Below are 22,634 nucleotides of genomic sequence, written 5' to 3'. Positions count from 1 at the left end.
TACAAAATGTCTTCTGGTTTTCAACATTTGATGATCTTTTTTACATGCAGCGCAAATTCCAGCTTTTTGTCACATGCCCACTGCATGTAAGTGAAACGAAGAAATGATGTTATGGTATTTTAAACTGTCGTGTGGTGATCAGTTAATGACCAGTATTCTTGCTACATTACACTACATTAGCTGTGTCATGGTGGCTGATAGGTGGGCCACAAATCACATCACACTGGGTTACTGAGACTTTTACGCTCGATCATTGTGAGCACGCATGAGGTCAGCAAGTATCTGTGGTCTGTCTGCTATCACCCAAATGTTGTTTATATCCAAATGTAAGTATTTAAAGTGCATCTAGGCATAAATACCAATAGTTGTCGATGTAATTTCACCCACAGAAAAGGAAAAAATTTAGGAAGCTTTCTAGTAATCCTAGAAGAAAGCATCACTTCTTTTTGTGGCCCCCAAGGCCCCATTTAAATTACGTTTAAACTACCCACTTAACAACCGTCTAGGACATCATGACAGCGTACTATTATATCAAATCTCTTATAGTTAGCTTAATAGTTACCCGTTTCCTGCATGCCTTTGACGTATGCGTGTCACCACAGGTTACAGTATGCTAGTGTACTATTTTGACATTTGTTTAGTACCAAAGGTATGCGGTTTTGGGTGCACTGACTGTGTAATTTGCGTACTCTTTAATATGGTAGTAGCCTATGCAAATTTGGAAACCAAGCCATTTTATGAACGTGGAGTACTGTTTAGTACGGTAGTTTGAGGGTGGTTTGGGACGTGGCCGAGACTTTGAGGGGATTTGGTGGCTCGGGCACGCGCGGAGGTGGTGGGGGCGCCGGTATGACGAGCAGAGAGGACAGCTGGGCAAGCGGCCATGTGAGCGACCACTCCGCGACATCTGGGAAACCTACTGGCGCGCGGCACGCGCGAATCGGTTGATGTCGCTATTTAAATGCTAATTTTTTTTTTGGAGGTCGGGGATCGTCGAAGCCTCCGGCCCGTAAATGCGCACAAAAGGAGCATTTCGTGTGCACAATAAAGGAGGGAGGAGGGATCGTCTCTTTTCCTTACGAGAGGCGAACATACCGAGGAAAATCTTATTCAGAGCTGCATGACCAACTTTCTCTTTGTCGGCTGTTAGCACACTTTCCGCAAAAGATCTAACATAGGCGACACAAGACAACTAAATCCACCCCCCCCCCCACACACACACCTACATACACGCATTATTATTATTATTATTATTATTATTATTATTATTATTATTATTATTATTATTATTAACGTTGTTATTATTATTATTTGTCATTGTTCTTGCTCTTGTTGTTGATGATGATGATGATGATGATGATTATCTTCGTTGTCAACAATTTTATACAAATTAGCACAAATTCCATAAATGGAAAATCTATAACAAGAAACTAAAAATCAATAAAAATGTACTGTATTGTAACCAGTGTATAACAGTGTTATATATTAGCAGGTGTCTCCTGAGTAATATTTAATAAGTAAATGCCACAATTTTTTACACATTAATACAAGGCCTAGTTTTGCTTTATTAGAAATTTGACTTCTTTTAATCTAGCAAAAGCAATTAAATGGTTACAAAAAAAGGTATTTAAGCTAAAGCCATAAAACTCCAGCGTGTGCTCACAGCATGTCGGAGTGCAGGCGAAACTTGGCGGATTATTGTATTTGGTGCGCACGCTTTCGGCTCCAGATGAGGCTGGAAAATGAGCTGAGATAGATGCAGGCGGAGCAGCTGATTCTCTCTGGCCAGATGGCTCCTGAACACAGATTTGCATTTATTTTCGCCTTAATATCTTCCAAAATAGAGGGGCAGCTGCATTTGTTGTCAAATAAGGTTTAAAACTCCCTTTTTTCAGGAGGGGATCGTTACCTTCGCGATGGGATTGTTGAACTTTTCTCCCCCTCCCCCTCCCCCTCTCTAGTCAACAGTATCAGCTTTAAAAGGATTTAGGCTAAAACCCTAATTTGATAATCAGATTGAAATCGCTTTGGTGTGTAATCTGTATTAAAGATACTGTAGATTGCGGTTAGCCAAGCAGAGAGTAACTGTGGGGGAAATTTACGCACATTTAATATGAAGAAAAAAACATGGGATGTAAAAAGTGGTTTGCATTTCCTAGTAAATCTTTATCACTAATTAGGCTACATGTCTTATTATTTAATTATGAGAGCACAATTTCCTTAATAATAATAATAATAATAATAATAATAATAATAATAATAATAATAATAATAATGATGATGATGATGATGATGATGATGATGATGATGATGAAAAATAAGTGAATCGCAAAAAACTCTGTCAATTTAAGACTGAAGATACAACACCGAGTTAATAATAAACACTCTTTAGTATATTTTATAAAATAATAAATAACATTAAAGCTCTCCATAAAGGCGTTAATATTTTTTTATTATTACAACGAAGAAATTATTACTACTGCTGCTGATAATAATAATAATAATAATAATAATAATAATAATAATAATAATAATAATAATAATAATGTTACATAATTTTATTACTTACGTATTTAACTGGACGAGCAGGCAAGTAATGGACTTTTCAGACGAGCAACAGCTTTGATAATTCACTTATCTTTAGCAATAGTCATTAACCCCCAACACCAGCACAAACAGATTGCTCTCTCACTCTCTAAAACACACATCTCTCCTTCTCTTTCTCTCTTTCTCTTCTCCATCCCCGCATCCCTCCCTCCAGTGCGCTGCGCTCCGGCTCCCCAGATAACCCACATCGGAGTCTCGATTTTCAACCATTCATTAAAATATTAACATCAATACACACCCTGCCAAGTGGCAAAAAAGAGAAAAGAAACACCTTACACTCCCATATCACAAAACTAAATAACCACTGGGCGCATTATTGTCCTTAAAACGCTCTATTTATTATAAAAAGGCTCATGGAGTGAGAGGGTGGACGCAGCGGATCCCACGAGTCCTTCCACAGTTTTCAGATGCAATTTTAGCGCGATTTGCAAAAAAGCTTCGCGGTTTTTCTGAGCATTTGTACGCGACTCGGCACGTGTGTGGATATGTGTGTGAGAAAAAGAGAGAGAGAGAGAGAGTGTGTGTGTAACTGTGTTTTGCACACTTCGCAACCTAACTAGGTTTTAGACCGTTGTGCGCGTTATTCTTCTCCTAACTTCAGCTGCGCATCGCGCTCTTGTGTAGATGATTAGCGCAGCCATTATAGAGGGGAATTTACTGTTAAAAATCTGCACCCGTCAAATAGGCAGCATGATTTTAAAATATAATTCAGTCGTCTTATTGATCTGCGTGCTATGTATCTGACAATCCAGCTCCGTTTGACTTTCATAGCGACACAGGGGCCAATTAGGCATTTGAGATATCCGTCACTGTCATTTGCACGACACGGTGATTGAGCGGATGACAAGGGCCAATAAATGATTTTATTCTGCATGTGAAACCACAACGTGCATGGCTGCACCTAACCCTAACTGCCCTATTCATCTGAGCTCTTACAGAGCTAATAGATAAACGCCCATCCATTTTCACCCTTCACAGTTGTAAAACATTTATCTCCTCCTATGTGCAATAGAATTTTATTTAAACTGCATCACTTTTACGCGTTTATTTCTAAACTAAACCACAAAACAAACAATGGATTATAATTGGCACACTACATGCAAAAGCTGTGCATGTCTTAAGTTTATTTCCCCTCCCCTGATTCGCTTGAGCTCGTGCATGTTTTGAAAAAGGTGAATAGAAAAGTACATCTCGCAGTCTGCTTGTAGTGTGTGTATGTGTACTCACGCGGTACTTGGGCAACGCCAGCGACCGGAAATGTCAGACCCCTTCTCCTCCATATATGGTCAAAACCCCGCCCACAGCGCGTCATCGCTCTGACAGTGCGGATCCCGCGGGTCTAGAGTTTTGGCTCCCGGGAAAGGCTTCAGTCCTAGGGGATAGAGGGCTGAGTTTTGTACGCTTCCATCCATTCCGCGAGACGCTAAAGGCCCCCCTCATCAAGCTCTCTCCCGCGTCCGGGAACACCTCCGCGCTAAATCATAGTTTTTTTCCCGTTTATTTGTCTTTTGGAGCTGGAGCGCCTTGCCAGAAAGTGGTCGATTCAGCAGTGTCCTGAAGCTTTTTTTTTTCCTGTAGGGATGATGACACGAGCCTGAGAGCATCATCACAGCGCAAAGTTACAAGAGATGTTGAACTGATTTTTTTAAGAAAGAAAAGGAAAAAAAAAAACAACATCCAGGTATTTCGACGACTCCTCCAACGGGATCTCGATCCAAACAAGCCGCTGAGAGAATCTTGACAGAGAATCCTCCACTCACTAAAATCCTCCATGTCGTGCCAACACGGGACGCGCTGAAGAAGGAGCCGAGACTTGTTGTGTACTGGGCTTGTTTCTATTTTTTTTTCCCTTCAACAAATCACGACCAAACTCTCGCAGAGATCCTAGTGCGTCTCGTGGAGAAACGACGCGTCCTTTCCCGATTTTCGCTTTGACCTCGTCGGCTGGAGCTGGTTTGCGCGCACGCCGCTTTAATGTTTGGGATTCAGGAGAATATACCGAGAGGGGGGACGACTATGAAAGAGGAGCCGCTGGGCAGCGGCATGAACCCCGTCCGATCGTGGATGCATACGGCCGGGGTGGTGGATGCTAACACAGCCGCCCAAAGGTACGTCTGCCAAATCATCCTGATTTTTTTTCATGCATTTCTCAGACCAACCCTAAATCCCCACTTATGCCATGTATCAATTACGGTCTCCCCGTGCACCTCTCCGCCGCTCATTACATCATATTACTACTGTTTAAGTGACAAATCAAGAATAGTCTCCCGGTCACTTTCCACCAGCTTAGATGCTTTTTTACTGATACTGTATCTATTTCGTGTGTATCCCTCCCTCCCCTTGCTCCCTTGCTCCCACTGTCCCTACTGTTTAACCGACCCCGGTTTGTCATCTTTTTCCCCCGCAGCGGAGTGGGTCTGGCGCGGGCGCATTACGAGAAACAGCCGCCGTCCAATCTGAGGAAGTCCAATTTTTTCCACTTCGTCTTGGCTCTGTACGACAGACAGGGTCAGCCCGTGGAGATCGAAAGGACAGCTTTTGTGGACTTTGTGGAGAAGGAGAAAGTAAGCGCCGCTTTTTGGAAATGCCGCGCAAGATGATCTTTTTTCCCCTCTCAAGTTCACACAACTTAGAGAAACGCACATGCGCCAAAAGATTTCTGAATTGAACCGAGGATGACAGAAAATTTATTATACACATAACCCTAAATATAAAATACATATCTATGAATTTTAAAAGATTTCAGCATCTATAATTGTCCAGTGCAATGTAAAAAAAAGAGAGTGCAGTTTTAGGCTACAGTCTAGTGTAAAAAAATATATTCAACGCACATTGGCTTTAAAAAATGATAGAACTTATTTATATAATCTGAAGGTAGATTATAGATATTTGCAATTTAATAGAAAAGATAGATCTGGTTAGTGGAAACATTATTCTAGTATCCATGCATAGCTACAAAGAAAATAAAAGCAAGACCAGGCAGATATTTTTACACATGCAAAATTCAAACAAAATTCAGAATACGTCAGTCTGATTTCCAAACGTGCTTATTTTCAGGAACCAAACAGCGAAAAAACTAACAATGGGATACATTACAAACTACAGCTTTTATACAGCAACGGTAAGTCAAACTTCTCCATACTGACACTGACAGCAAGGAGCAAGGAATAATAATCATTATATAGTTTTACAGCTATAAAATACACAATATTACTATTATAAATAATAGTGCTCCATTTTAATCAGAACATTTGTTATGGGAGTTTTTAAAAAATGCCCAAGAACTTTATACAAACAACTGTTTTTTTTTTGTTTGTTTGTTTGTTTGTTTTTGTTTTTTTCTTATTTGGAATTATTTGAGCTCCGTGCACTTTTTCGATGTGCGATTTTATTTGATACTAACATGAAAAATAAATAAATAAAATGGTAAAAATCTGGCTATTCCATGGCGCTTACTGAATAAAACATTTCCCACAGGAGTCAGAACAGAACAGGATCTTTATGTACGGTTAATCGATTCCATGACAAAACAGGTAAGACCCACTTTTATTATTATATTTAGTATCGCTTGTATTATTGCTGTTGTTATTATTTTTAATAAGTTTTACTTTAGCCTTTCTCCTGCTCGTTATACTGCATGTTTGATGGAGTTTAAGTTATATTTGAACAGTGTCATTTTTTTAATTGCGAATTCGTTTTGATGTTTAGTTGCCAGATCATTTATTATTAATTATTACCGCCACACTATATATATATATATATATATATATATATATATATATATATATATATATATATATATATATATATATATAGAAAGGGGAAAACCCGACATGACTGAGCACGCGCTTCAAACCCCGCGCCAGTGCAGGAGAGGATGATATGCAGGGTTCATGAAAGACTTCTCACTAAATGCGGGGGATAAAATGAGCTCTCATTCTTCCCTCGTTATTATTCAGCTCGTATTTAAGCTCTCCATGCCGTTCATATTTCTTTATGATTTACGGCCTTGGAGACAGTCTGATGTATTTTATATGCCCTGCCTTAAGTTAATCACGGCGCAAAATCCTGTGCGTGGAGTTTGCGCGACATGATTCATGCACGAAAATCCATTACTTTTACAAAGAAACTTGTATTTACAAAAACAACCTTAAACTATTTATTACGTCAATAATCCAATACGTATTTTCTCCGCGTGCATCTTTATTCAATCCACATAGTGCATCTTTTTTTATTAAAAAGATCTGTTTTTATTTTTCGGCTGATGAACTGTAGTTTTACTTAATTGGTTCCGCATTTATTATCTGTGATGATAAAATCCTATGATCTATAGCCTGAGGGTCGTGACTTCTTGCTCTATATGCTTATAGAAAGAGAAATAAATCTTGAGAGGGCCACTTGAGTTGGTATTGTACTGTTTCCTTGTCATGATGTCGCATTTTAACCGTCTCATTTCCTTCCATCATGGCCACGTTGAAGAGCTAGACAAGTTGAACGCTCTGATTTGGTTATTCCTTCGTTTAGACAGGTTTACTGGGGTTGCATGTGCGACAGAAATTATAAATATAGGCCGTGTCCTAATTGGTGTGAAAATGATCAAAGAGTCAATGGCGCTGAACAGACACTTTATGGATTTCCCGTATTTACAGCGCGCGCGCGTGTGTGTATATGTGTGTGTGTGTGTGTGTGTGTGTGTGTGTGTGTGTGGGAGGGGGAGGGTGAGGGTGAAAAATAAATCATGGCTGTAAGGATAGATAACAAAGTGCCATCAGACAAATAACTTTCTCTCCTTTGCGTTTAAAAACTTAATGTTCATTTTAATTTTAATGTATTACTGCTGTAAAATTAATTTATAAACTTATCAGGCTATACGATGCAAAGGAAGTATTACATTTTAATTTTTAAGCACTGAATTCAATGCGCGACTTCCTGTGATTCTTGTTATTTTATAAAAGGAAATGTCGGAGATTTATCAGGCCTTTAATATATTAACGGCTTTAATTTTGAGAGAGAGAGAGAGAGAGAGAGAGAGAGAGAGCGAAAGTGAAGGAGAGCGCACCTCCAGCTCTGCGCCATCTGTTAAAGCCAATGCTCAAAAATTACTCAACCGTACCCCCCGACACCGTGATTTTATCTAAAGCAACGAGGAAAAAAATCATTGTTAGCGGCTCAAAAATAAACAGCAGATTGGCCATTAGCACTTTTCCCCCTCCAATGTGTGGCGATGATAGGCGCGGTGATGTGTGCGCTCCCCGCGCCCATCTGCACCCCGAGCGCCTTTAATGCAAAAGCATTTCCTTCTCATCTTCTCAAATAAAATGCAGCGACGAGCTAAACGTTTAGCATATGCGCCTCTTCATTTATAAAGTGCTATTAATGTCACATTATTTATCATCACAGTGAAGCGCCCGGCGCTGATATTAATTTCAAATAGAATATGCTTCTCCATCATAACTTATTTATGGACATAACAAAGGTCATCCCGTATGGGAGGCTTTATTGATAAATTATAAAATTATAACGTCGCTCCTTTATATAGACATGCACTTCGTTTTATATTGAAATATATTCGAAACTATTTTAGTTACATTTTTTATCTCTAATTCACAGGACAGTAGATGTAGATTTTGGTTAGATAAATAAATCTAACTGGTGTATCAGTAAAAAAAAATAAAATAAATAAATAAACATTCAAATGGTATTTTGACAGAAATGTGGTTTATTACACGTGACGCAATATTCTTTTCATTTCATGTTATTTAATTTCATTTAATTTTATTTTTATTATTACTAACTGTACAGATTATCGGCTCACTAAGCAGACTTATATATTAAATAGTCCGTATGTTTCTTTTTTTTTTTTTTTTTTTGGCAGTTTGTTCAATAATTTCTCTTCCTCTATCTTTTTTTCATTCAAGGCTATAATTTATGAAGGCCAAGATAAAAATCCAGAAATGTGCCGAGTTCTCCTCACACACGAAATTATGTGCAGGTAAGAAAAAAAAAAAAGCTAAATTATACACGCATTAAAAAATGTCTCATTTTCTGGTGCATTATTTATGTTGTCTTTTCAATATATATGTGAACTGATTTTATTAAAAATCATTAAGGGGAAATAATTGTTCAATAATAATAATAATAATAATAATAATAATAATAATAATAATAATAATAATAATAATATTATGCATGAAACATAAACCAATATTTGGCCCGGAAAAACTGAGCAGGTTTCCGGATGTTGAGAAGGTTTTTAATTGATTTATGGAGTGCGCACTAAGAAGTAAACAGAAGGTCACTGATGTATTTTTTTTTCTTTTTTCGGACTGCGGCATGCGTGAGTGCTCAGAAAAGATGAAGATCTAAAATCCGATAGAGAAGGAAACTTAAGTTTAGCATCTTTTGATTAAATATTATTACAGTGACCTAACCATATTACTAATTTATTATTATTATTATTATTATTATTATTATTATTATTATTATTCTGTTGCACTAAGGGTGGATTTTAATAGCAGCTCCATGTCTTCTATAATCCTCAAGCCATGATGAATTAGAAAGTCACACGTCAAACAGAAATTGGAAAATTGTGACAGGAATAAAGGAGTACAACCAATCCAATTTTAAGCACTAACATCAAGCATCAGTTACAGGCCCAAAGGTCATGCTGCATTGCCAGCTTCTGCTTTAGTGCCATTAGTCCTCACTGATGTGCTGCATTCACAGAACTGAGCTCTTAGATATTAACATACAAAATACTCTTCTTGCTCCTCGTGTGCTGCCTGGTCTAGAGATAAGACGCAGATTGCTATTGACCGTTCTTGTTGCTTGTGCTGTGAGTACATGCAACTTTCACGTGTGTTTTTGTGAAGTGCTTTTTTTAAACTTTAATCACTTTATCTGCCAGCTTAAAGGAGCTTTACATATTTTCCCGTACCATATGGTGAGAATTTGGACATGTAACCGTTATACAAGTGTGCTTCTTTACATGCAAGAGGCATACAATTTTTTCTCCTTGTATCATTTCAGCTTTAATTAAAGCATTCATAATGGGAGCGTCATAGCAGCCTCAAAATGGAGGCATTGGCACATTGTGAAAGATTGATGCAGGCTTTTGAGCCTGTAATTAATAAGTGCCCCACAAAAGCACTGGTTGAAGGTGGCATCTTGCATCCTCTCCAGATATAACAGCTTGACAATTAGAGGTAAACAAAAGGCAAAGCTGTGAAAGTGATCCTCCTGCCTCTTGGCACCCCCCCACCCTTTCCCAGTTCTCTGTTCAGCACCAATGCAAACACCGCAACATGTTGTTCCCCGTTTCGGCACAGCAGCGCCCGATTTTTGGATGGCCAGCCAGCCAGGCAGCCGCCTCCACCTCACGCTATAAAGGGAAAGAGCAAATGACGGATTTGGATTCAGGCTCTTGCAAGACAAAACACTCGCTTCCTGAACTGAGACCAAATCTTACATCGCTGCTGTTTGTTTGTCTTTTTCCTCCACAGCCGGTGTTGTGACAAGAAAAGTTGTGGGAACAGAAATGAAACCCCTTCAGACCCTGTGATCATCGACAGGTAAGGGCCCCTCTCTTGTTTTCTGTTCGTCTGTGGGTGGGTTTTGTTTGTGTGACGGTGGTGTGGCCCGGTGTTTTGGTCCTTGTACAGGTGGGCTGACTTGGAAACCTGGGGGTGTCTTTAGGGAGTGTGTAATTGCTTGAGGTGCCAGGGGAGGCAGTTACTTTAGCCCGTCCTCTCCCAGCAACGAGTCATTTATTCCTAGAGAGCGTCTGGCTTTAGATTCACAGCTCTCCCTCCTTCATCCTAATTTGTTAACAAGTGCATCATTCGCCTCCGTCTCCTCTTCCCCTGTTATCTTCTCTGTAGGCTCTAGACGTGATGCTCACAGCTTCCCACTGTCCTTGTCTGTCTTATAAGGTGTGTTTGCGTGTGTGTGAGAGCTCCCATACTGCTACTCCTGGGTAACGAGAGATGTTTTTCCAGCTGGTTGTTGCTGCTTATGTGCTGATAACATTAGCAAGTTTAAATGCACTGTCTCCTGCAGGATCAGTGAATTGATGTGGTTTTTTTTGCTCTCTTTCTTTTGAAGTTCTGTTTTATTTCCTGCGACTTTGTATTGTTACAAACATTCAGCAAGTCTTGGAGTGCTTTCTTATCACCAATTATCTTGGCATAGTATAGAAGAGTGGAGGAGATGAGGGCAGATCTGAGGCATGGGATGTGCCAGAGCGCTGCCCGGACCTCTTGGAGATTAGTGAGGTAGAACAAGCCCAACATGCTCCATAAAGACAGTGTGAACAACTGCCACTCTGTGCCAGAGAGTAGAGCCTTCTCTCTCTCTCTCTCTCTCTCTCTCTCTCACTCTCTCTCTCTCTCTCTCTCTCTCTCTCTCTCTCTCTCTCTCTCTCTCTATCTCAGTTCTGTTTCACTTGCTCCTTGTCTCTCTCTGCTCTGTTGATGTTGCAAACTTATCTCCCCATCATGAACTTTGCCGTCCACCGAGCGAGAAATTAGATTGGGGAAAGAAAGACAGCGAGTCGTGAGCCGAGGCAAAATACGCGCCACCGCTGGACAGCAATGCTAATGTTTGACTAGCTGAAATAGCTGTTTGCTTAGTGGAGAATGTTTGGTATCTGACAGAGGGAACATCTCTCTTATTAGTAATCAAATAGGGACTGCCAGTTGCTACTGCCACTCAGCACAAGTGTGTGTGTGTGTGTGTGTGTGTGTGTGTGTGTGTGTGTGTGTGAAGTGTCGGAAAAAAGGACTCACTGCCTCTGTGCTGAATTTATGGCTGTGCTCACATGCTTTGAGCACTATGAATTTCCTCCCATCACACGTCATACGGTTATGGTTCGGAAATGCTGTTCTGCATGATAATCAGTTTTCACAAGCATTGCCAAAGAGTGATATATGAACAGCAAGTACACTTTATTACTGGGATACATGCTAGAAAAAAGAGGAACCATAGAACCTATCATAGAACCATAGAATAAATATATATTCATATATATATATATATATATATACATATATGTATGTATGTATGTATGTATGTATGTATATATATACAAATCCTATTATGACCTTTAAAGTACTATTTTTTTTTCTTATTTACTGTCTTGTCCATGTGTAAAAATCAGTGATTGACTTCACACATGCTTTGTGTTCTTCCACATCACTGCCTGTAGTATTTGAACAGACCCGCTGATGTGCAGCTACAGCGCGTGAGCAGTAATTAGTAGCAGGATGTTTTAATAGAAGGCTCAGAATTATGTTACGGTGCCCTGTAGCGGAGAGGAGAGAGAGAGAGACGAAAAAAGCAGAAAGAAGGATTATTGTGAGGTTGTTCTTGTTTTTTGGAGCAAATGATAAACCATGTCTCACTTCCTCTTGCTAGTTCCTGGGATGTCTGAAATCCAGTGAGCTCTATTCTTCTGCTGAGCTGAGCTTACAGTATATATTTACCTTCAAAGAGATACATGCTGAACACTGTATAACAGGGCGTCATTGATATTTAACGCACTGGCTCTTCCCATAAATTGCTCGGCTTTGTATCGCGCCTAAATAGAGTTGGAGAGATCGGGTGTCTGGGCTTTGTGCTTCAATCTGGCGGACAATGCGTGTAACACTAGCAAAATAGGAAAAGAGGAACAGTGGAGGAGGTATTGAGTCTCAGGGAAAGAGTCTGCAGCGAAAGGAGGAGATATTGTTGTAAGTTCAAACAGTGGATAGAAAAGCTCACATTTTCATTGTGGGCTGCATGAAAAGGCTGAGAGTATCGTTTTCATCCGTTCTGCGCCATCACAAAGCCAGACGTGCTTCATTAGCCTACTGCATTGTCCATGTATTGCCACTATGAGCAGATGATTTTATCCTTTTGCTCCCAGAACTCTTCTTACTCTTCAGAAAACGGGGCCGGTAAAAAAAAGTGCTGAAACTTTAACCTGGAATGTGAAGTGCGAGTACAAGTGGGAGAAGAGGCGTAAGGCCAAGTCTTCAACACACAACTTCTCTTTTTGCACTCAATTCTGACAGCCAAAATTGTGACAGAGGGATGTGTAGATATGAAATGATTGGTGTCAGGAACAGGGAGGCCTACGTGTGCTCATGTTCAACAAGCGCTTGGAAATAATGGTTTGCATGGACATGGAGGGGAATGAATCTAGAAAATGAATGGGGGGATTGTTTAGGCAGACAAGGGAGGGCCGATTATGTTACAATCAAAACATTTAACCGGGGGGAACGAGAGAAAGAGAAGGGAACATAAAGGAGGAGAGAGAGAGAAAGAAAGGAAGGGAAGACGAGAGAGTGAGAGAGAAAGTGAGAGAGAGAGAGAGAGAGAGAGAGAGAGAGAGAGCAAAAGGAGAGAGATAGAGTCTTATGCAGCGCAGGTCTATGCTGACCAGAGGAACTTGTGATCCATTATCGATAACATTCTCAGCACCATTTTCCCAGATGGCACTCAGGGCAGGCGCGTTGCTCGCTGGCACAGGCACGGGCAGTAACTGGCACCATCACGCTGCTGGCATTTTCAATGGAGTTTAAGAGACTTATCATTCCAAATGTGTCCTATTTTCCTGTAGGCAAGCCAGACATCTGTTTATCCTATTTTCTCTTGGACTTTTGCACAGCTTGGGGAAAAAAAAAGAGAAAAATAACAGCAAAAGAAGGAAAAGTTGGTCGCATTTAACAGCTGTTGCAGAATTGCAGAATCGATCTCAGTGGATCCTTAAATATTTCACCTCCCACTGCTCTGGCATAGATTATTCATCTAAGGGGATGTGTAAAGAAGGTGAAAAATAAAGACTGAGTACGAGCAAGATGTAACACAGAGGTCTGTAAGTGATGGATGCACCACAAGCTTTCAGAGACAGGTTAGCGATCATGTGAGTGTGTCAGGAGAGGATTGTGGCTTTATTCTGCGGCTCTGGGACTAATAATACTTGCCACTGATCAGGGCTTTCCTAGCCACCGATCTCCCTTTCACTTCCTGTCACAGAGGTCAGGACAGCCTGACCCCTGAGAGATTTCCCCCCTATCCCACCCCATGCAGCTGAATAATGCATGAGATTGACTTTTTTTTTGCCACGCACAGTTGTGTGCTGGGCCGGTTTTCTTCCTATAGCTTATTCCGCACAGCCGCTTGCACCTGTTCTCCTACTGGGCTCGGGCGTCATTTGGGCCTGTTGCTGATTTCATTTAACATTCATTATATTTCCATATGAGGCGGATTACGGGTGATTATTAGCCACCCCACTCATGTGCCTGGAGATTCTCTTTTAAAGACACTCACATATTCCTTTTTCCGAAAATAAACAGATGACCTTCTTTGATATTTCCTCGTCGTTTCTTCTTCGAATTCGTTTTTAAAAAATATTTTTCTTTTGTTTGCCTCTCTGGCACATGACGGCCCAGGTCTTCATGACGAGCTCTCCTCCCTCTCTTCGGTGTGCAGATGCTCGATTGCGGCTCGCTCCGAGCTCAGCTGAACAAATGCCAGCATTTAGAAGGTCAGAGCTTTTGTTGGTGTGGGGAGAGAAAAAAAGAAGCTCTATGGAAATGAGCTAAAAAAGAAGAAAAAAAAAATCAAGGGACATTTTAAACCCAAAAATTCAATTCATTGTCTCTCTGTTAATGTCATTTACATTTTTGGCTGCGTCCCGGGCTGTCGAGGAGCATTTTGGAGACGTCTTTAATTACATATCAGCGTCGGAGCAGGAGACCAGGATGTGATGGACCTGGAGTGAGATTGTTTATTTTGAAGTGCTCCTGACTGGCAGGTTTTCACAGACCTGTGTGGACGGTAATTAAAAGAGTGTTAAATGGAGGCTGGTGCTCTGCTGCTTTCTTTCTCTTTCACTCTCACTCTCTCTTTGGCTGTCTGTCTCTCCTGTAGGAAGCAGCAGAGGGTTGCTCAGCTGTTACTGTAGCCTCCAGCCATTTCAGGTCTGCATCTTTTTTTTTCATGCTCAGGTGACATTCAGATGTGGATGCGTGGATGTGGTGCGTAAGTAAACATGCTGTGAGCATACGAGTTCATGTGAGAGCAGCTATTCAGGGGCTGTTTTTAGAATTTGTTTGTGTAAGAAAGAAAGATATGGGAAAAGAGAGGGCATTAAAAGAGCTACATTGAGAGACACTGTTGGAGAGTGTGGAGAGAGAGAGAGAGAGAGAGAGAGAGAGAGCTTCATTAGTTCTGATTAATGGCTGAGCAGACAGCAGATATATCTCTGGCCAGGTAACAGCCTTACAGCCGCACTACAGCACCAGCACAGGTGTGTTCTGCTGCTCTTATTTATGAGGCAGTCAGCAAGCTTTCTGTTGCTCATGCCATACACACACACACACACACACACACACACACACACACACACACACACACACACACACACAGAAATAAAGCACAGTGCTCCTCTTTCTCCTTCAGCCAGCTTGCCTAGTGAATAAGTAAGGTGATGGCTCAGGCCATGCTACAAATTCTACTGACCACTACCAAATTAGCCGACACAGCAGTAAAAAAATTCTCCCTTACTCCTTCACTTCTCTTCTTTTTCTGTGTGTGTGTGTCTGGCCTAGTGTGTTAAGTGTTAGTGGGGGGTATTTGCGTTATTCTAAGAGGCCATTAATGCGTGCCTACATGGAGCTGGCCATGCTAAGCGACTGCCGTTTTGGTGCAGGTGTTCGGCCCGGCTCTTTTGAAGCTTCAGTCACACACCGAGCCGCAGCCGCTCGCTCCTGTCAGGGCTGTCTGATTCTGCCTGTGGCATGGGAACTTTCTCTGGGAGATGCTTGTGTAAAGGATCGCCTATGTGTGTGTGTGCGGAGGAGTAGTAGAGCTGAGACTGAGATACAGGGAGGAAAGGAGGTAGTCAGAGATGTCAGAAACCCCTTTAAGGGAGTGAACTGATATTATAAAGCACAATACAGTGTACATTCTTCGACACTCGCTTATCAGGAGCGTGACAAAAACTAACCACCATTTAACATCATTAAGATAAGAATTACTTCCTTTTTTTTCTTATCTAATTTTCTGAGAATGTCTTTTGGTACGGTAAGAAATTAGAAAATTGCAGTAGTAGAGGTGAGCAACATGGTAAATATGGCAAGATACCTGAAGGCATTTTCATGAATATACAGAAAATATATCAAGAATTATTTTACACACACACACACGTCATTTCTGCATGTAATAATAATATGAACAATTATTCAACTGTCTGTTTTTTTATGGAGGAAAAATCTTAAAATCTAAATCCCAGAATTGTCAAATGAAAACAAAACTATACCTTAGAAAAATCTATGATGAAATAATTTTATTTTATGCCTATAAAATGATTCATCCCAGCAAAGCAAGGTAAATAAACTGCTTGAGCAACAAAGCTAATTAGAGCTGTAAAGGTGGAATAAAAAGCAAATGTGACACGGGTCACCTGACAGAAGTATTAACATAATATCATCTATATATGATCATGATGTTGCTGTAGACCTGTGTACTGTCATGTCACACCAAATGGTTGTGTTTGTTTTCGTATGTAAATGTATTTCAGCTATTAATGAGTCGTCTGCGTTGTAGTTAGAGGGAGTCGTATCGTGGCGCTCGTTTGGAACAATTTCTTAATTGATCCTTTGTCTTTGAGCTCAAAATAATGATATTCAGAAACACCTTCATGAGCTGAGCAGATGACACTCTCACCTTGAAACTCTTCAGAACACACATGGCTTATAAACCATGAACGCCGTCTCGCTGGAGAGACCAGAGAGGGAGAGAGAGAACGGTAGATAGAGAGAGAGCGAACAGCTGGCTTCCTTGAACTGAGGATAACTGACAGTTGTCTGTAAGAGGTTTTAATGAAGATTGTCACCTTTTATGCCAGGAAGTGAAGGGTTGCCAGATCTCTGGGAGAGCAGAGAGACAGGGTTGCCAAATCTACAGGAGTGTAGAGGGAGGAAAAAAAAAACCAGAAAGCTTAACCTGTGTTTGGCATGCTGCAATCTGTTCACGCTCACACAGAAAATAAATGGACAGAGCGGTCGAGAAGCCAAAACCTTTCGGCCGCTAGCCTGGGTGTGCACTCAGCTTACAGTCGAAACAGATGTACTCTATTACACACTTTTTACACGGCACCTCAAAACTATTTCCTAAGCTAAATTTTCACAGAATTATGGATAAGATGGATTGCACTTTAGGGAACGGTGAAAAAGCGTGCATGAGAAAGATTTTTTTTATCATAGTATGGGCCTCTGTAAGCAGCAAAAATACAGTTTATTATCTGGTTTCAACATTGGATATGATTCTGTGTCAATGCAATTTGATTCACTTTGACTTGATTTGTTGCAAATCTTAGATTTAACTTCCTCCAGTTCAGTTTATTTCATTTCATTTCCTTTGCATGTTGTGTTGATTTCATATCAATCCAGTTCATTTAGTCTTCTGTCTTTGAATTGTGTCGATTCACAAAAATCTGTTCAGTTCACTGAAATTTGATTCATATTCCATTCATTCTTCAGGAAACATTAATGCACTAGTGACACAAGAAACAGGGAGTTGTTTTGTTCTTGGTAATGACCATAACTCTGGTGTGTGAATCCACAGTGTATGCGTGTGTGTGTGTGTGAGTGTGTGTTTGTGTATTTTTGGGTGTGAATGTGTGTGTGTGTGGGGAAATGGCTTTAACATGTGTGGAGAGGAGGGGGATCTGAGCTGGTGCTGTCGTAAGACATGTTGCATGGGCACAGAGAACGGAAGAAAGCGGCTCCACCGAGTCTCTGTTGAGGAACACACACATATACACACACACACACATACACACACACATGCACAGACGCCGGTGAAAAAGAAAAAAAGAAAGAAAGAGTAGTGGACATTGTGAAGCCAGGGCATCAGCAGAAAGCAGAGAAGAAGAGGAAAGAGAGCGCTAAGAAGGAGGAGAGTTGAAAAAATAAACCTGCTAGTGTGTGTGTGTGTGTGTGTGTGTGTGTGTGTCTGGTGGGGGTATTGAGAGTCTAATCTGACAGAACTGTGAGGAGAGGGACATATGTGCTCTAAAAAGGCCTTTTATTTGATTGGAAGCACAAAGAAGCAACACTCCCCTTTTGTCGGGCAGTGTGAATGCTCCTGCTGAGCCTGTCATCATAGTATGGTGCAAGTATGACTGCACACAGAACACACACACACACACTTTACAAAAATAAACACAATCAACGTCAAACCTACACATTTCAATCTTAACGCACAAAGACGTAAAACCACCCATTAGAAATATTCACCAGCATAAACACAACTGTTATCAGAACCAAATATTTGAGTGTTCACACACACACAGAGACACACTCACACACACACCAGACGGTTGGAGAGGGTCTGTTGTTACTCAATAGGCAGGCGTGGGTGCATGTGCCTTTTGAATAACAACCAGGCAAATTGGATCAGTTTTGGTTAGGCGAGGACTGTAAGGAATGCAAGGACAGGGTTCGTGAATGCAAGCAGCGTGTTCCAGTTTCCAACATACAGCTGAGATCGTCTCGGAGCCTCCTTCTGCTCTCCATTAACTTTAATGGCCAGTGTTATAGTTGTGCAATTTGTTCTTTATGAAAGATTAGAAATGAACTAAATCCTGAAAGAAATCAGAAACCTGAAAAGAAGAATGTTTTCATTCAGCCAGCGCGGGAACCGTCGGTACATCAGAACATTTACTTGAATCCAAAGCATTTCCTCAGAAACTACAAAAAACTATTTGACACTTACTTTGTTGCTCTGGTGGATGTGTTAAAAAATAATCCACAGAGATTGATCTGTGACATACATGTGATCGAATATAATAGAATGGAATAGGATGATATCTTTATGAGAGCTCGGATAAGTAAGTGATGTCATGTAATTTTTATTCACATCGATCATTTTCTACAAAGGTAGCCTTCTTTGGAAGAAGAAGATGATGATGATGAAGAAGAAGAAGATGAAAACACTGCTAAGAAGAACATACTTATGAATAGCATGTGACTACAAAATGCAACACTTAAAAACAAACACCAAAAAAAGTTTTGTTCATGGATTTGATTTTTTCAGAACTCCTAACCGCTCTGCATGTAGTGCATGTAGTGGGCATTACACAACACTTGCTGCACACACGTCTTTATGGACTCTGATTGTGTTAATGGGCCGGGGGTGTGTTTGTGGAAAGCGCAGCACGTCTGGCTGTAAATGCAGCCCTCACACACTGGAGCCATGGATTCAGTGACTGTTTTCTCTCTCTCTCGCTCCCTCTCCCGCTGTACGAGTATGTCTAGATGCACATCCACAGCATTTGTTTCGCATTAGGAGAGGTTTGTAAATCAGACCTCAGCGCTGCCGGGACTCCTCTGCCTCTCCACTCTCAGCAGGCGATACCCCGCTCTGTTGCTATCTATCTATCCGTCCTTCTGTCCGTCCGTACATCCATTCATCCTTCTCTCTCCACTTCTACGCCTGGCATCCCATCATCCCAACCTTATTCTCTATTCTCTCTTTACCTACAGCTCCTCTTTCACGCCCCCCCATCCCGCACTGCCATCCATTCCCATTTTTCCGAATGTGGCAATTTGTTGTGTGACACGGCTGAGATTAGGTTAGGAAACTGTGTGCGGATTGTATTGGACTCCGAGGTCACAGGCCAGCGATCTGGACATTGGGCACAAACCATCAGTTTCCCCCTGGTGAGAAGCACTGGGCCTTGGCCATCTCAGTCCCTGGGGTCCCTTGTGCTGGATCCATCCTCTTTTTCAAATCTTTAAAAACTGCAGTAAATAAGTATCATTTATTAAAGTTGACAAGTTATCTCTAAATATATAACCCCGCTCCCCCCCAAAACCCCCACCCTTCACTGCTGTCAAAAGATTATCAGCATCCTGTTGATAAGAAAAGCACAAAATTCAGCCATCAAAAGAAAATTAGCCTTTGAGTGCCGATTACACCGAATTGCGGAGCACGAATGATAGCTGTACTTATTATTTTTATTGTAATGGCAAGACTGTGTCTGTGCATTCCTTTTGCGATCGCCTACCGCATGTAAAGATGATGCAATGCTCAAACACCCCCAAGTCAGTACAATACAGAGGGAAAAAAAGACAGAGAAGGAGAAGTAGCAGCGAGCGAGTGAGCGAGCAGTTCAGGGTTAAGAGAGCGGTGGTTGGAGAGCCCTGCTCTGGCTCACGGCGATTTGTCATTGTAAGAGAACCTCTACTCATGTTTCCCAAGACCTCATTAGAATTATTCCCAGCAATTATGCTGTCCAGGACCCTGGTGCAGTCCAGCAGGCCTCGCTTGCTGTTTATTAGGCTAAAAGCAGGGTCTGATTTCCATGCCTTTAAATACGGGGTGTGACGCTGATTTATGGGTGTTGCAGGAGGTCAGGTGCGGTTGATAAGGCATCATTAGAGACGGCAAATATTTGGCCGACAGTCAAGAGCTGTTTGGTTACCCAACACAAAGACAATTAGCAAAATGATTTTATATTATGTTACTGTGTGATAAATTATAGTTGCCGTTTTATCAACAGCTTTATCTAGATGAGGGAATGAGAAGGGGGAAAAAACAACAATAAAGGATATGAGGTTTCATTTTCATTGGCAGTTTATATACTTAGCCATGTACATCAACAGCTAACTGATAGTGCTTTGACTACATTATTACTTCTGTGTAGAAATCTTCTCAAAAGCAAATTACTCTCAATACAGAAGAGACACAAATGTTTGAGTGTGTGGCTTAATAATAATAATAATAATAATAATAATAATAATAATAATAATAATAATAATAATAATGATTGTATTAATAATGTAGGGTATATAATAGGTTATTGGTGTTATTGTGGCTGTTTGCTCTCTCAGGAAAATATGAGTGTTTGTGATGCGGTGGCTGCATAATTATCCTCTTGTGGAGCATGCACAATGGAGCCAGGATGATGAATCGATGGCAGATTGGAAGCGTGGTTTAACTGTCATGTCCCCCCGATAAGGGGGAGCTCTGGGATTGCTCGCTCTCGCTGCTAGCTTCCTAGCCTGCCAGTTTATTAGCGCAAATCCCAAATGTTTAGTAAACTCATTAGGCTCCATCTAACGCTAATTTATCATCATAGATGGACCGTGGGAGGAGAGGGCCACGGAGAGGCCCGTGGCCGTCCGCCCGATCAATCACTGCTATGGCGGCAGCCATATTTCATTAAATCTGCCCGACCCTTGTGAGTTATGTGGACTCCAGTGTGGTGGACGGGCTTCCCAGGCTAACGATGCCCTCTTATGATGCTTATCTACAGGAAAACACTGAGGCCCTTCGACCCTCATCACACACACACTCACACGCACACTTACACACTCACACAGAACCCCCTGCTTCGACAGCCCTCCATACAAAGTGAGGAAGAGATAAAAGAATGTTTTTTTCAAGAGAAGTGGCCAAATTTAAGACAAGAGGCGCATATTATGGATGCCTGTGGGTTTTAAACCTCAAAGGGGGAGATAAAATAAAGGTTCAAGTGCTGACTCAATTTTCTCTTTTTTGTCATAAGTGCGATGCCTCTGTAGTGTGAATGAGAAAATCCTGATCCTGAAGATCCCCGAGAACTACTGTAATTCACAAATCAGGGCAATCCTTATGATCTTTTTCCAGATGAAGTGTAGCTTTGCTGAAAGTAAGGGGCAACATCGATTTCGCCTGCTTTCCCTCCCAGCCTCAATCATTAAAGACCAGACGTGTAAAGAAGAGCAAACGTTCTTGCTCTGTTCTCTCTGGATGCTGAGCAGCTAAAAGCCTTAGATGTGCTTTTTTTATCAGCTATTTTGTGACCTCCATCCTTATGCGCTACATAGAAGAAAAGGTCTAAAAAAGGAAGGCGTATTTTCTGTATAAACCTAGTATGGAAGCAATAATAAAATATGACAGGTATTTCCTGGCGCTGGTCAGGTGGCTAGAAAGGTCCCCAGCAGTCTGTTTTAATTCACCTGACTTATGTTCGGCCGGCTTTGATTTACCCTGCGATTAAAATCCACCGCTCGAGCGGCTGACTGAAATCAGATCTCGCCACAGCTTGGCCGTATTGATCCCTATTTAACATCAAGGCTCGGAATGGATTGGCATCGATTAACAATAAAAACACTCGGCGGCTTGTCCGGGAGGCTGTTCAATATGCTGAATGAAAAAGTATCGTGCCACTGCCCTTCATTGAGCGCCGGAGAAACAGTGGCAAAGGAAAAATAACAGCAGGAGCGGCCTCGACTGAATTTTACTAGATGTATTTACTTTTTTTTTTTTTCCCCCACTGCTCTTTATTTCAACATCTGCTCTTGACAGCACTGGAATAAAAATACGAGAGGGGGTGAGAAGAGGATATAAAGCATCCAGAGTGTTTGGAATGTGTCATAAGCAAAGGGCATGACTTTTTATTCGCAACACTAATGACAGAACAGCTGAAGTATGTGCTGGGGTTTTGTGGGTAGTTTCCAGCTAAGTGTGTGTTAAGTAGCACAAACCTGCACACGCACAAGCACACACTGTTGGCTCCAGATCCCTGAGCGATGGAGTGACCTCACTGCGAGAGCTTGTCCACCCTGACTCATGGGGTAAAGCCCATAGCACATTAAGTTTCTCTCTGGAAGCAATGCGTTCTCAAATCTCTGAAGCCTCAGGGCCAGAGGAGCCACCCGCATCTGCAAAGCATTACCTGATCTCATCCATGCAGGAGTTTACAGTTATATAACGACACAGAAAAACCACAAATCCTTGTGGGGCACTGAATTTAACACTGAGTTTATATTTCTTTTAAAAATGGCATCCTTCTGCAAGACCTACAGGAAAACATGCTGAAACACACACACACATATATATATATATATATATATATATATATATATATATATATATATACATACACACACACACACAGACAGATATAAACCTCTTACGCACACACACATACACATCAACTTTACCTCTAAGGCTAGTTTGCCTACATAGCAGAATATATGCATATATGCACC

At 41.1% G+C, this 22,634-nt stretch overlaps 1 protein-coding gene across 10 annotated transcripts in view; it reads left to right on the top strand.

The window, feature by feature from the left end:
* The first annotated feature begins 3,903 nt into the window (after positions 1 to 3,903).
* The window catches only part of ebf3a (EBF transcription factor 3a), a 93,660-nt gene continuing 74,929 nt past the window's right edge, over positions 3,904 to 22,634 (top strand). For 4 of the 10 annotated variants that reach the window (XM_060895509.1, XM_060895488.1, XM_060895518.1 and 1 more), the window contains exons 1-6: positions 3,905 to 4,715; positions 5,015 to 5,171; positions 5,665 to 5,728; positions 6,085 to 6,140; positions 8,526 to 8,599; positions 10,110 to 10,178. In XM_060895509.1, coding sequence (XP_060751492.1) covers positions 4,582 to 4,715; positions 5,015 to 5,171; positions 5,665 to 5,728; positions 6,085 to 6,140; positions 8,526 to 8,599; positions 10,110 to 10,178 — 554 coding nt within the window. In that variant the 5' untranslated portion in view covers positions 3,905 to 4,581. Of the gene's footprint in view, positions 4,716 to 5,014; positions 5,172 to 5,664; positions 5,729 to 6,084; positions 6,141 to 8,525; positions 8,600 to 10,109; positions 10,179 to 22,634 lie in introns of all 10 variants that reach the window. The other 6 variants (XM_060895535.1, XM_060895462.1, XM_060895453.1 and 3 more) reach the window with 3 other exon arrangements.

The sequence above is a fragment of the Tachysurus vachellii genome, chromosome 2 (assembly GCF_030014155.1).
Source record: "Tachysurus vachellii isolate PV-2020 chromosome 2, HZAU_Pvac_v1, whole genome shotgun sequence".
NCBI classification, from domain to species: Eukaryota; Metazoa; Chordata; class Actinopteri; order Siluriformes; family Bagridae; genus Tachysurus; species Tachysurus vachellii.
Note: the sequence above shows the minus strand (reverse complement) of the source record. Positions and strands in the feature narration are given on the sequence as shown.